This window comes from Hemitrygon akajei, chromosome 8, assembly GCF_048418815.1.
Source record: "Hemitrygon akajei chromosome 8, sHemAka1.3, whole genome shotgun sequence".
In the NCBI taxonomy this organism is placed as follows: Eukaryota; Metazoa; Chordata; class Chondrichthyes; order Myliobatiformes; family Dasyatidae; genus Hemitrygon; species Hemitrygon akajei.
The window spans coordinates 77868957-77882503 of NC_133131.1; the positions used below are offsets into that span (position 1 = coordinate 77868957).

Consider the following 13547-nt stretch of genomic DNA (forward strand, 5'->3'; position numbering starts at 1 on the left):
TGAGTGTCTATAGACTCAGACCCCAAGATCCCTCTGATTCTCAAAACTGCCAAGAGTCTTACCATTAATGCTATATTCTGCCATATTTGATCTACCAAAATGAACCACTTCACACTTATCTGGGTTGAACTCCATCTGCCACTTCTCAGCTCAGTTTTGCATCCTTTCAATGGCCTGCTATAACCTCTGACAGCCCTCCACACTATCCACTACACCCCCAACCAATGTGTCATCAGCAAATTTACTAACCCATTCCTTCACTTCCTTATCCAGGTCATTTATAAAAATCACAAAGAGTAGGGGTCCCAGAACAGATCTCTGAGGCACTCCACTGGTCTCTGGCCTCCATGCAGAACGTAAAAATAAGCTCAAATGCAAAGGGAGAAGATGCTTGATAAATGTGCTTTATGATGCCAAGTTAAAGGAATTATGGGGATGGAAAACAGTGTTTAAATCAATGCCACTTTTTCTTGATAATTCCTTATTTGTGTGTGCCTGCTAGCAATTCAAAAGGCCACAGCAGCTTTTTTCAGTCAGGCAAAGCACAATGTTTGAGGTCCCCAAGAGAAGGGATAGGATAACAAAGGGAATATCTTTGACTGGACAAAGCCAAATAAATTATTGCAGCCAACAGATTGATTATACTTTGTCTGTGTCATATTGCTAATAAAAGGGCTATGGGACACGCCTAGCTGGTGAAACTATATTAGAGGTGAAAAGCAGTGGCAGAAGTCGCTAGTTCTGACAAACAGAAAGAGCAAGTTACGTACATTAATTCTGTAAGGCTACAACATGTCAGATGAAAGATGGTCTCAACCACAGATATTCCCTTTGTTCTGCCCATTCTTCAATCTTTTCAGCCACAAATTCTAAGCAGAAGGACCAGAAACAGAACTGGTCAGTATGAAATGAGACAATGTGAGGGAAGATCACACACAACATCTGGTTAACGTCAGCGTGAACAAAGTGAGACAGCTTTTCAGCTGAGATGGTTTTACATTCTCCTATCCCTGAATATAGTAAAATAAAGACAAGAATGATATATACAAAGAGACATCCTGAAAATTACACACTTGGTGGAAGTGTTTATGGAATGATGCTAGCAGGAATTTGAAGAAATTCAAGAAACACACACTTGTGAAAAAAGAAATTAACTCTTAGCTATGCAATTGGTTGTAAATTCAAAGCAATGCCTAGGAGGTACACAAAGGAATGTACAAAAAGGTGCCTCATAAGATGACCAATGGCAAGAACACACTATCTCAAAAAGCTATTCTGGGAAACAGGGGAAACTGCTCACAGTATCAAACCCCAGCCAGGTTCATCTAGAGCAGGTAATATCTCAATGCAAGTAGTGAGTTTTGGAATGTTATGAAACAAGAGTTAAAAAACAAACAGCTTCTTTGTAACAATGAAGAAACCCTGCCTTTATCTTTGGAGCCCAAGGCCATGGACCCAAGCACCTGTGTAATATGGTCTTTTAAACTGGGATGGAAACAGACTTTAATAGAAAATCAAAATCGGTTTTCATATTAGCTTTAAGTTTTGTTTCATTTTATCTATTGAGATACAGCACAGAATAGGCCCTTTCAGCCACACCACCCAGCAACCCATGATTTAACCCTATCACAATCACAAGACCAATTTACAATGACCAATTAACCTAAAAAATTATACGTCTTTGGACTGTGGGAAGCACTCAAGCAACCAGAAGAAACCCATACAGTCACAGGGAGAATGTACAAACTCCTTACAGAGAGCAGCAGGAAATGGAATCCAAGTCGCTGGAACTGTAAAGCATTGTGCTAACCACTATGCTACTGTGCTAAGCCTTCTGGACAAAATATTGCTGATGGGCCTAATATTTTTCCTCTAACCTGATTGCAATTTCCAGTACATCTATTATTCAGACATGCAATCGTGACCCACACAGAATACGAATCTTAATTTCCAACCTTAATGTTCTTCAGCAAGATGAGGCATCAAAACCTACGCCCAAGACAGTAAACCTTATAAGAGGTGAGAAACAACCTCTTATAAGAATGAGTATAGTGTGGTAAGATATTTCTTGATCATATCAGGAATTCTCTTAAAGGATCAAGTATTATTCAATTCAATTTATGACAATTGAAAACATGAACATGAAGTTTCTTACTTGAAATAATTTACTTCATGAGAAACCTTAATTTTACTCTGGTCCCAGGATTGCACAGAATTTTATAGAACAAATGAATGAGACCCCTACAATTGGTCTAAACCAGCATTTACTTTTATCAAAATTGAAATTTGGTCTTTCCATTGCAATAACATTAAGTCCTTTGGGCCGATATGCAATATTATATGATTTCAACTGCCTTACCAGACGCTTGCTGTAAAGTAGTGCTGTACTGCTTCCACTGGAGATAGCCCACTTTGCAAAATTCATTACATGCTCCACCTGCCTAGCAAGACTGGTAACATCTTGCTGCTGCTGCAGTAACTTTATCTGTCTTTCCTTTGTTACATTCTGTAGAAAAGTGAGCAGTGAAAACCAGTCAAAGTGAGCAATGGGTTATAATCACAATACAAAGATCACCACAATACTCAAATACTTGCATCTTACCTCTAATTGCTGCAGCAGGTTCTTGCCCTTCTTGTTTATCTCATTAATGAGAGTGAAGATAGCAACTTTAATATCATGCTCAACTTTCTTATTCGTATCATTGACTTCATTTAACCTAAAAATATGGACCAAGTTAATTTTCAAAACATCAATTTAAAAGTAATCTAAGATTCTGTTTTACCCTAGAATAGTTTAAACAATTGAGCTTACTGATAGAACTATTCATTAGGTACAAAAAAAACTAGCAATAATTTGAAGTTGAAAGCTAATTATTTAATTCTAGGAAGATCTAACAACAACTGCAAACTTGACTATGTCTGACAATCTTCTGGAGCTTTTCCAAAGAGATAACAAAAAGGACAGAGGATATCATCAGTATGGACTTTTAATGAAGACCGTTAAGACCTTTGACAAAGCCCTGCCTGCAGGTTGATGTGGAATGTTAGGTCAAATGGGATTCAGGGGCAGCTAGTGAGGTGGATTCAAAATTGACCCAATGATGGGAACCAATAATTGGTTCCTATCATTAAAGGTTGAAGGTACATTCTAACTGGAGACTGGTTAACATTACTTGTGAAGCACTCATATTTATGAAAAAATTTTTTATATTGCTTCATTCCGTCCTTCATTAAGATATGTAGAAAGGATTCACGGCTTATCTAAATGTTTCAAGTCATTTAACTTGCATTTGTTCTATAGCATTTATATTAATTCCACTTTCCTGCAAAATGACTCAATAGTCCTCTCCTTCCAATATACCTTCAACATTAATTTGACAGCACCAATATCACTAAGCAAATATTTTTTACCCTTAACTAAAATTTCTTTCCAAGAAAATTGTACAAGGTACAAAATGAGCTGATAATCTATAATCACCACTTAGCTTTACTTTCTTGTATAATCACCAAAGACACTGATCCATTAATCCCAAAGGTCTACTAGTCTTAGTTTCAAACATTATTAATTGATCCACAATGCTTTGATTTGGAAAATTCCAGAGTTTTATAACCTCACAAAATAATTGTCACTTCAGTCCTAAATGAATCTTCATGCGCATTATTCTTTATGTAGGAAAAAGCCTCACCATTTATGTGATTCCCTTCAAAACCTCTCAATGAAATCACCTCGTTTCTACAAACATGAGTTCAATAGGTCAATCTTACTCAGTCTTAAAATAAAATCGCTATTCCTGGAATCAATTTAATGAAACTACGTTATACTGACCCCAAGTACAAGACCATAAGACACAGGAGTAGAACTAGGCCGTTGAGCCCATCAAGTCTGTCGCACCATACCATCATGGCTGATCTATTATCTCCCTCAACCCCATTCTCCTGCCTTCTCTCCATAACCCTTGGCACCCTGACTAATCAGAAGCCTATGAATCTCCACTTTAAATATACCCGATGACTTGGCCTCCACAGCTATCTGTGGCAATGAATTCCACAGATTCACCACCATTTGACTAAAGGATTTCTTCTCAATCTATGTTCTAAAGGGACATCCTTCTATTTTGAGGCAGTGTTCTCTATTCCTAGACTCCCCCACTACAGAAAACATCTGCATGTCCAGTCTATCTGGGCCTTTCAATATTCAATAGGTTACAATGAGATTTCTCCCTCATTCTTCTAAACTCAGCGAGTACAGGCTTAGAGCATTCAAACACTGTTAACTTTTTCACTTCTGAGATTATTCTTGAACTTTTCCTGGAACGTCTCCAATGCCAGCATATCCTTTCTTAGGCAAGGAAAACATACAATGAAATGTATGAGTTCATGTAATATTTTAATTGTTTGAAATGTTATCGCCAAGGCACAGACAGCATAGCATGCTCACAAGCAATGAATTAATAGAACTCAGATAATGGTGTCCGAACACAAAAAGCAGGGCTGTACAATACTGACGGATTTTGGGCACAAGTCTTGCACTATTTATATTAAAAGAAACAGACCTTGTATTTGAGCATGAAAAGTTACAGAGACTACGATGAAGCTATATGGTTCATTCTGAACTACTAAAAGTTATCCCAAAAGCATCAAGCTCAAGAAGACTTCATTAAAATAAATAAAGCAATAATTTATCGGGCACAATCATGACTGCAGTATTTGATAAGCTGAACATACCTGTTCTGAACTTGGCTAGCTGCATACTGCACATAATTCTTCTTTTCTTGAAGTTTGGCCATTAAAGTTTCAATAATAATTTTTTGGTTTTGAAATGCTTCTTCTAAAAATTGATATCTGTAAATAAAAAAGGATAAATTTATCAAAATCACTGTAGGGAGATGAAATACTTCAAACTGATTTCAGGAGAGAAATGAAGATCAGTAAAACTGCTTTGAATTATTATATCCTTGCCAAAGGAATAAGACAATATCGACCAAAAGCAATTGTTTGAAAGGTTACCAATGTTCACACTACAATTTTATAATCTCATGACCTTTTTGGCACCAAGTATCTTTAATCTAATGAATTAAGTTTGACAATTAGTTAGAATGCAAGAAAAATAATTTTCGGGGAATCAATTTTAGTGTGCTGGTAGAATAGCAAATGTTGGCCAGTATACTCAATTATTGCAAAGCAGCATTTAACATCCACCTTAAAGCATATATATGGTTCCTCATCTCACCCAGAAAATGGTACACCAGCACAAAGTACAAGAATACACTTGGTACAAGTCAGGATGATACGTTCCTTCGTTGTACTCAGTTGTCTCCTCTTGGCCTTATCAGAGATGTTTCAGTTCTTCTATCTATCTCTCTCACCGTCTCTGCTGCTGAAAAGCAATGTTCTTCTCTTACCCAGATCTGATGAAGAGCCTATGAACTGAAACATTAACGACCGCTGCTTCCACAAATGTTACCTGATATGCTGACTGCTTTAGCATTTTTCATTTTAATTTCAGAAATTCCATCATCTATCTTTTAATGTTTACTTACTGCTGGACTTGTCAAGCTTTTCATGAAGTGGGCAAACCTGGACCAAACTGCACATTGTTGAGTACATACCAGTGTTGCAACTATACTGGAATATTCTGGCTGGAGACATGAATAGCCTTCTGTGCTGCAGCCAGGGTGACATCTAGTCTAATCCCTGGTTCTAAGCCTTATCCTAACACAATGTGGAGTGATTTGAATAGGCTTAAAACTGACGTGTTGGGTCTGCTAGATAGATCCAAGATGACTCCTCCAGTTGGTGTTTCTGGCTGAACATGGTTGTAAATATGTCAGCTCTGTCTTTAACATCCATATGCTAACCAGTGTGTGCCGCAAGTATTGGTGTTAAACCCTTTCCTGTTTATCATACATTTTAAGGATTTGGAAGAGAATGTAGTTGGCAAGATTACCAAGTCTGCAGATGACACCAAAATTGGTGGTACAGTGAAGACTGTCTAAAGTTACAAAAGGATTAAAATCGACTGAGAAAGTGTGCAAGGGAATGGCAGATTGAATTTAACTCATAAGTGGTGCATTTTGAGAAGCTAAACTTGGCAAGGACATACACAAGGCCCTGAAACTGAGAACACAAGTAGACGAGGTGATGAAAGTACATGTGGCATACTTGCTTCCATCATTTGGGGCGCTGTTTTGAAGTTGATAAAATATTAGTAATGTAATAGAGAAAGATAAAAAGAACAATACATTGTTCAAAGTCTTATGAAGCAAGACCACACGAGGGAGCTTCACAGTAGCACTATCAAGCAAATAAAAATGACATCAAGCCAAGGAGAACTAGATTAAACAGATAAAACCTTGAAAACAGATGGGTTTCAAGGATTATTTTAAGAGGAGGAAATGGGACCCTAAAGAGATTTGACAGAATTCCAGAGCTTGTGGCCTCACAGATTGAAGACATCAATAAACAGGGGAGTATTGATGTGTATTTAATATTACAGTAATAGTATATATCTTCTTTTGACTAAACATTTGTTGATTACACAATTCATTACGGGTTACATGTAAAAGTGAATGGCATACATCATTACACCATCACGTCATATGTGCATACCTCACTAAAAGTTAAAAACTAAGTTTACATGCATCTCTCCAGCTCCCTTGTTTTTCTTTCATTAGTTTTGAATGTTGGGGTTACAAAACATAATTGTAATGAGGAAGTTTTAAATGAACCCAAGCTGACTACCAACCTGTTGAAGCACAGCGAGACATTTAAGTTAAAAAAAATGCAGCAAGAAATGATTTTAAAAAGTGTGCAGCACATGTTTCTTCTTCGCAAAAGGAGAAAGGTGGTTGAGGGTTTTTTTTAAAAAGGCAGAAAACTGATGAATTCATGGGTTCATAAACAATGATAATCTAGGTCATATATGTCAAACTCAAGGCCCGCGGTGGAATTATCTTTGGCCCGCGAGATAATATCTAATTACTATTAAAGCTGGCCCCAGTAATCGAAGCGCCTATGGCGTATGATATGGCTAATGCTGAGTTTATTCAGGTACCAGGTTTTCAGGGTTTTTAGTGTTTATTCGGCAGTCTTCTTCATAAGAAACGGAATTTGTAAAGTGAAACACTTTGTAGTTATAGCAGAGACTGAGACACATGAGAACAGGCTGAAAAAACGGAGGCAACGAAAGCTGCGTTCGCACGCGTCCGACTGATCCGGCCCGCATGAAACTGCATTTTGCTCAATCCGGCCCGTGACCTAAAATGAGTTTGACACCCCTGATCTAGGTGATAATCATTGGAAAGACATGGGTACAATTGTGCAAAAGATAACTACCTGATGTATACTGAACAAATGAACAATATTTTAAAGCAAATGAAATAGCCAATGAGAACAAGTGTTAGTTTTGCTGAATGTATTAGGTGGAGAGCATACAATTTGATGAGAAATTTAACTGATTTAACCAAACTAGCCAAAATAAGCTTTGCTGATACCATGAAAATAATGCAGGAACATTTAGAACCAAAACCATCCTTCACTGCAAAATGTTTCAGCTTTCATAAGTGGAATCAAAAGGAAGGGGAGTCCATTTCAGTCTAAGTGACTGAATTGAAGAGACGAGGCATTGTCAGTTCAGTGATCAGCTTAATAATGCACAGAGATCATTTAGTTTATGGAATCTTACAAGAAAGCACAACTAACATTTAAAAGAGCAACTGAAATCACTGTATCAATGGAAATAGCAGAGATGCAATTGTGTTGCAGTCAGGAATGAAAGTGACAGTGAACAAAATTGCAACATCAACACAAAATCTGGCCAAACAAAATGTGTGGCAGGGCCTCACATACTCTACATTAGTGGTCATCAACCTTTTTAAGCCCAAGATCCCCTACTTCGGCCTTAGTAAAAGGTAAGATCGACCTCACATCAATCAGTTACACGCATGCGCACCAGGGAGAAAAGACCGGAAGTAAAACCCCGCAACTCAGAAGTAGAAATAATATATGAACACCGGGGGTACCCACCCTTTTTTTGCACCGTGGACCGGCCAACGGGGGCGCGGGGGGGTGTTAAACACAACCGGAATACAGCGATACTCGAAGCAGGTTCCTTATGTCCAGTCTATTCTAGTTTTCGCGGCTCTCGGCTTCTGTCCCGCTTGCTCACGTTTTTTCCGCTGAGAAAACTCAGCGGGTTCGTCTTTAAGTGCTGGGTGCTTGGACTCAGGGTACTGAAGCAGTTTTGAGACATTGTCTCATTAGACAGCCTCCAGGCCCGAACTCAGCCTCCCGCCCACCCGCTGCCAGATGCCTTGGCCAGGTGCGGCTGGTTGTGGGTGGGGTGAGAGGACAAGGTCAGGGCCGGAGGTCCCCGTACCAGGGGAGTGCGACTGAGCGCCCGCCCGCCCACCCCCCTTGTAGGATCTATCGGCTGACAAAAGTTTGTTTCAGTAGATCGCAGCGTAGTAGCTGCTCTGATACTTACGAAACGCCGAGTCCGAATCAGGTCGTCTGCAAATATTTTAGCACCGGGTTCCCCACAAACGTTCGGTGTGCTAAACAGGTTCAGAGGCAGTGATCCAGGCCAGTAGCGACAGCACTTCCCGCCGGCTGTCCGAGGACAACCGGTGATCCCTGGCGCGAGGGTATCACTGCATTTAGTCGCCTGATGACAGCGTGGGTTCAAGTTCAACAGTGGGCTGACAGGGAATGAGGAAAAGTGCAGCTGACTCATAGTGTTTCCTCGCAACCCGGTGATTGGGGACCAGTGAATTACACTGTGTAGTGCGGGAGAGCTATACGCATGCGCACTGGACAGAAAGAACAGAACTAAAACCTCGCAACCCGGAAACAATCTCTCAACAGTATTTGTGTATTTATTTATTTATTTTTTCGGGATCAACTGGGAAAGTCTCAAAGATCGACTAGTCGGTTGTGATCGATGGGTTGGCGACCACTACTCTAGGTCAATGCAAATTTAAAGGTGAAATGTTCAGAAAATGCAACAAAGTAGACACATGCAAACAGCATTGTCAGGCAGACAAAAATAAATGACTGCATGGAGAGGTGAAAACGATTAAAAAAAAGCATGCTGCAGTTTCAAGAGGACTAATTTGCATGCCGTTGATGAAAACTTCTAATAATGATGAGAGTGACACAGGACTGGGTAGCTTTAAGACTTACAAACAGGCATGCAATATGGCAGGGGTCACCAACCTTTTTTGCATTGCGGACCGTTTTAATATTGACAATATTCTTGCGGACCGGCCGACGGGGGGGGGGGGTGTTTATCATGACCGGAATATAGGTAATAAGTCAACTTTAAGTCACTTATAAGTGGCTAATACACTCAATTTTGTTTCTAAAAGGGTTTATCTAACAAATTTAATATTAAACACAACGCACATTTTCCTCACATGAATATAGTGATAAGTCAATTATAACTCATTTATAAGTCAATAGCATCATAATGTTTTAAGTAACATTTGGGTATTAAACACACAACGCATATTTTCCTCGTGTGAACATATAAAATCATTGCAACACACTAATATCGCTGAATCAGTGGGAGCCTGCAACAAGACGGTCCCATTGAGGGGTGATAGAAGACAGTGATACTCGAAGGGGATTCCTTATGTCCAGTCTGTTCCGCAATTTAGCTTTCGTGGCTCTCAGCACTTGCTTCTGTCCCGCTTGCTCACGTCTTTTTACGCTCAAAAAACTCAACTGGTTTGTCTTTAAGTGCAGGGTGCTTGGACTCAAGGTGCCGAAGCAGTTTTGAGGGCTTCATTGCCTCATTAGACAGTCTCCGGGCCCAAACTCCAGCCTCCACCCACCCACCACCAGACACCTTGGCCAGGTACAGCTCGTCATGGGTGGGGTGAGAGGACAAGGTAACGGCCGGAGGTCCCCATGCCGGGGCCGCGGTGGTCGCAGTCCGGAGAGAGCGACCAACCGAGCAAGGAGTGTGACAGGGCGCGCACCCTTGTAGGTAGATAGGATCTATCAGCCAACAAAAGTTTGGCTTGAGGGATGACTTTCAGTAGATCGCAGCGAGGTAGCTGCTCTGCTACTTATGAAACCTTGAGCCCGAATTAGGTCGTCTGCAAATATTTTAGCACTGGGTTCCCCACGAACATTCGGTGTGCTAAACAGGTTTAAAGGTGGCACCCATCTGTCTGTGCTCCAGGCCAGTAGCAACGGCACTTCTCACCAGCTGCGCAAAGTGGCCGGTTACCCGAGGCCAACCAGTGATCCCTGGCGCGAGGGTATCACTGCGTTTAGGCGACTGACGACCTCGCATGAGTTCAAATTCAACAGTGGGCGTGACAAGGAATGAGGAAAGGTGCAGCTGACTCATATTGTTTCACATCGCCAAATCATATCATCTCCTTGTGACCCAGTAGCACATACTTTGCAGCCCGGTGGTTGGGGACCATTGCAATATGGCTTACACAAGAAGTCATTGGCAATTTCATTAAAATGGAATTGAAAACTGGCTCGACTTGCTTCAGTCATTCCACAAAATCAGTTTGTGATCAGCAGCATTTCAAAGATACTAAACTGAAGCCTGCAGACATCCAACTAAAAACTTACACTAGAGAAAAGATAACTCCTGTGGGAATGACATTAACAGTGAAATATAACAACCAACAAGCCACATTGGGCTTGTATGCAGTAAATCAGGAGGGCTAGCATTGTGGGGTTCAGATTGGTTGGGACAACTACAACTTGGGAGATCTATCCACCATTTGCATACCACATCTCCTGCAAGAGTCAACTGAGACAATGTCCACACTAGACCGGATAATTTTGAAAAACGCCGGTTTCATGTAAAAACAATAGGCGTCCACACCAAGCGTTTTTGAAAATATCTCTGTCCACATTAAAACAGGAATTTAGGCGAATCTGGGCATGCGGAGGACACATCTACAGAAAACAAACTACATGTTTTGGGTCAAATCTCACATTGAAAGTCACGTTTGAGCAGTTACAGACTAGAAAATCTTAAAACAAAATTGCCAAACAATGGACAGCTGTTGGCTCTCGTGTAGGAGGACTTAAAACTAAAAAAAAACAAATACTAGAGCGTACAGAGGCAACCGACGGGGAGTTCACAGACAGTATGACCCGGCTGACGACAAACATTGAAAAACTAACTGTTGCATTAATAAAGCGCCTTGTTAAATGTATAAAATATGTCTGCATCAGTGTTATCTTGTACTTCCATACAACGTTACATTAGGCTGTTACACCTCTATTGTCAGAGAAGTACTTGCATAAATAGGTAAACCGCTTTCATACGAGCAAGGACAGAAAATGGCAATGTGAGTATACTTATTTATTCAGTAAGTTATGGGTCAAAGTATTTGGTGAGTACACTTCTAACTCTTCTGGCTTGTCTCGTTGCCATCTGTTCTGAAATTGTTAAGATTGTGTTGGGGTTGTGTTCAAAAAAACAATGAAATGCCGCCATCTGTTCTGGCACGTCATGACAGTGTTTCTAGAAATCTCCGGTTACCCTGTCCACACTGCTCCGGCCAATTGGCGTTTTCAAATTTACACACTCTGGAGGGCATTTTAGAAAAGCTCCATTTTTGGGGGAGGAAAACGCTGCTTCAGTGTGGACAGAGGGTCAAAACGAAGAGAAAAGGCTTTGGTCACAGATTTATTCTGTGTAGTGTGGACGTAGCCTGAAAGTGAATTATGGAAGGTACTGGATGATGCCACAGCAGTGTTCAAGGATGGCACTGGAAAACTCAAACTTATCATGGGTAAAATAGTAAACCAAGATTTACAAAGCATGTCCAGTTCCTTATTCCATTCGTGATTAAGTAGTCAGTGAGCTAGATCGCATGAAGGCTGAAACAATTCTTTCTAAGGCTGTGTGGAGCCCAAGGGCAATGCCAGTGGTCCTAGTAGCCAAGGGTGGTGGTGATTTGAAGATCATCATCCACCCAGCACTGAAAGTAGATCAATATCCTCTGCACAGCATATGTTTGCAAACCTTTCTGGAGGAAAGTACTTAGCTGAAGCCTACCTACAGATGGAGACGGAAGGAGAGTCCAAAGTGTTTCTCATTATAAACACTCACAAAGGGCTTTATCGCTATATAGGCTTTATTTTGGAGGAGCATTCCCATTCTGGCAGAAGGATATGGACCAGTGCTGCTGCAAGGCTGTCCAGGCTTGTGTTACCAATGAGGATGACAAGGAACAATTCCAAAATCTCAAGACACTTAAAAAGATTAGAAGATTATGGGCTCAGAGCATGAAACACCAAGTGTGAATTCTTTAAACAAAGCTTCATTTACTGTGGTCACACCATTGACACATAAGTGCGCTGAGAAAATTTAAGCACTGGCAGACGATCCAAGACCAAAAGACATGTCATAGTTGTGGTCCTCTTGAGGATTTGTCAATTATTCTTACAGGTTTCTTCCAAACCTGGCTACTGTGATCTATCCCTTGAACTCATTATTACAGATCAGGAAGAAATGGCAATTGGCAAAGCAGTGCGAAGTAGCTTTCTAAAAGGAAAAGGAAATGATGACGTCAGACACTGTACTCATACATTCATGATCCACATCATCCAGTGAAGCTTGCCTGTGACACCTCACCTTATGGTAATAGGTGCAGTTATGTCACATGTTATCACTGATGGAAATGAATGCCCCACAGGCTTTGCATCAGGTTCCCTTATCGGTGCAGAGAAAACCTATGCTCAAACAGATGCCTTGATTCTGCTTTAGGGTGTAAAACATTTCAACCAGTACTTATATGGGAGACTTGGGATACTTATATGGTATCCTTGTTCCGATCATCAACCGTTACTGTTCATTTTCAACCCACTGAAGGATGTGCCATCAAAATCAGCAGCATGAATGCAGAAATAGGCTCTATTTCTTGGATGACACAATTACAGGATTGAACTCAAGAGGATAGACGATTATGGAAATGGTGGAGTGCCCCATTTACCCTTGGAAAAGGAAATACCTGAAAAACTTACAAGAGGACACTCCTGTTGACATATTCTCCCCAATGCAAATTGAAAGTTGCTCTATTATGGCAGAGATAATCCAAAGGGAAATCAAAAGATCCCACATCATTTCAAGTGTATATGGCGACTCCAAATGGCAGGAATTTGCAGAAGAAACTCCAGTTCTCCCCTTTTTAATAGCACTGGGATGAACTTGCCCGAGTTTGCGCTATGCAGAGATTGAGCTGTACCATCCAAGTTAAGACCTGAGGTGTTGGAGAAGCTACATCAGGTCATCTTGGCATGGTCAGAATGAAAGTCTGGGATTGAAGCTTTGTCTGGTGGCCTGGTATAGATCAGCAGATCGAGCAGCTTGGGATGCCAGAAGTAAAGTGTCTGGAGCTGTCAGAAACACTTCCTTCAGCACCAAAGTCAACTCCTATAACCACCAGAGGCGGCCCCAGAACCTGAGATTGTTTCACAGCCACAAGCCTCACCCGTCAAGCAATGATCCCCTGGCCCTTGTCAGGAAAGACATTAGGCCAGAAGAGTAAGAAATCCTCTACAGT

The 13547-nt window shown here is 40.7% G+C and overlaps 1 protein-coding gene across 2 annotated transcripts in view; it reads right to left on the bottom strand.

Moving 5' to 3' along the window:
- Positions 1–13547, bottom strand: part of trim33 (tripartite motif containing 33) — a 199205-nt gene that overhangs the window by 49535 nt on the left and 136123 nt on the right. For both annotated transcript variants that reach the window (XM_073054071.1, XM_073054072.1), the window contains exons 5-7: positions 4726–4842; positions 2603–2717; positions 2360–2506 (exon numbers count right to left, since the gene is read on the bottom strand). In XM_073054071.1, the coding sequence (XP_072910172.1) occupies positions 2360–2506; positions 2603–2717; positions 4726–4842 (379 nt within the window). The remainder of the gene's footprint in view (positions 1–2359; positions 2507–2602; positions 2718–4725; positions 4843–13547) is intronic.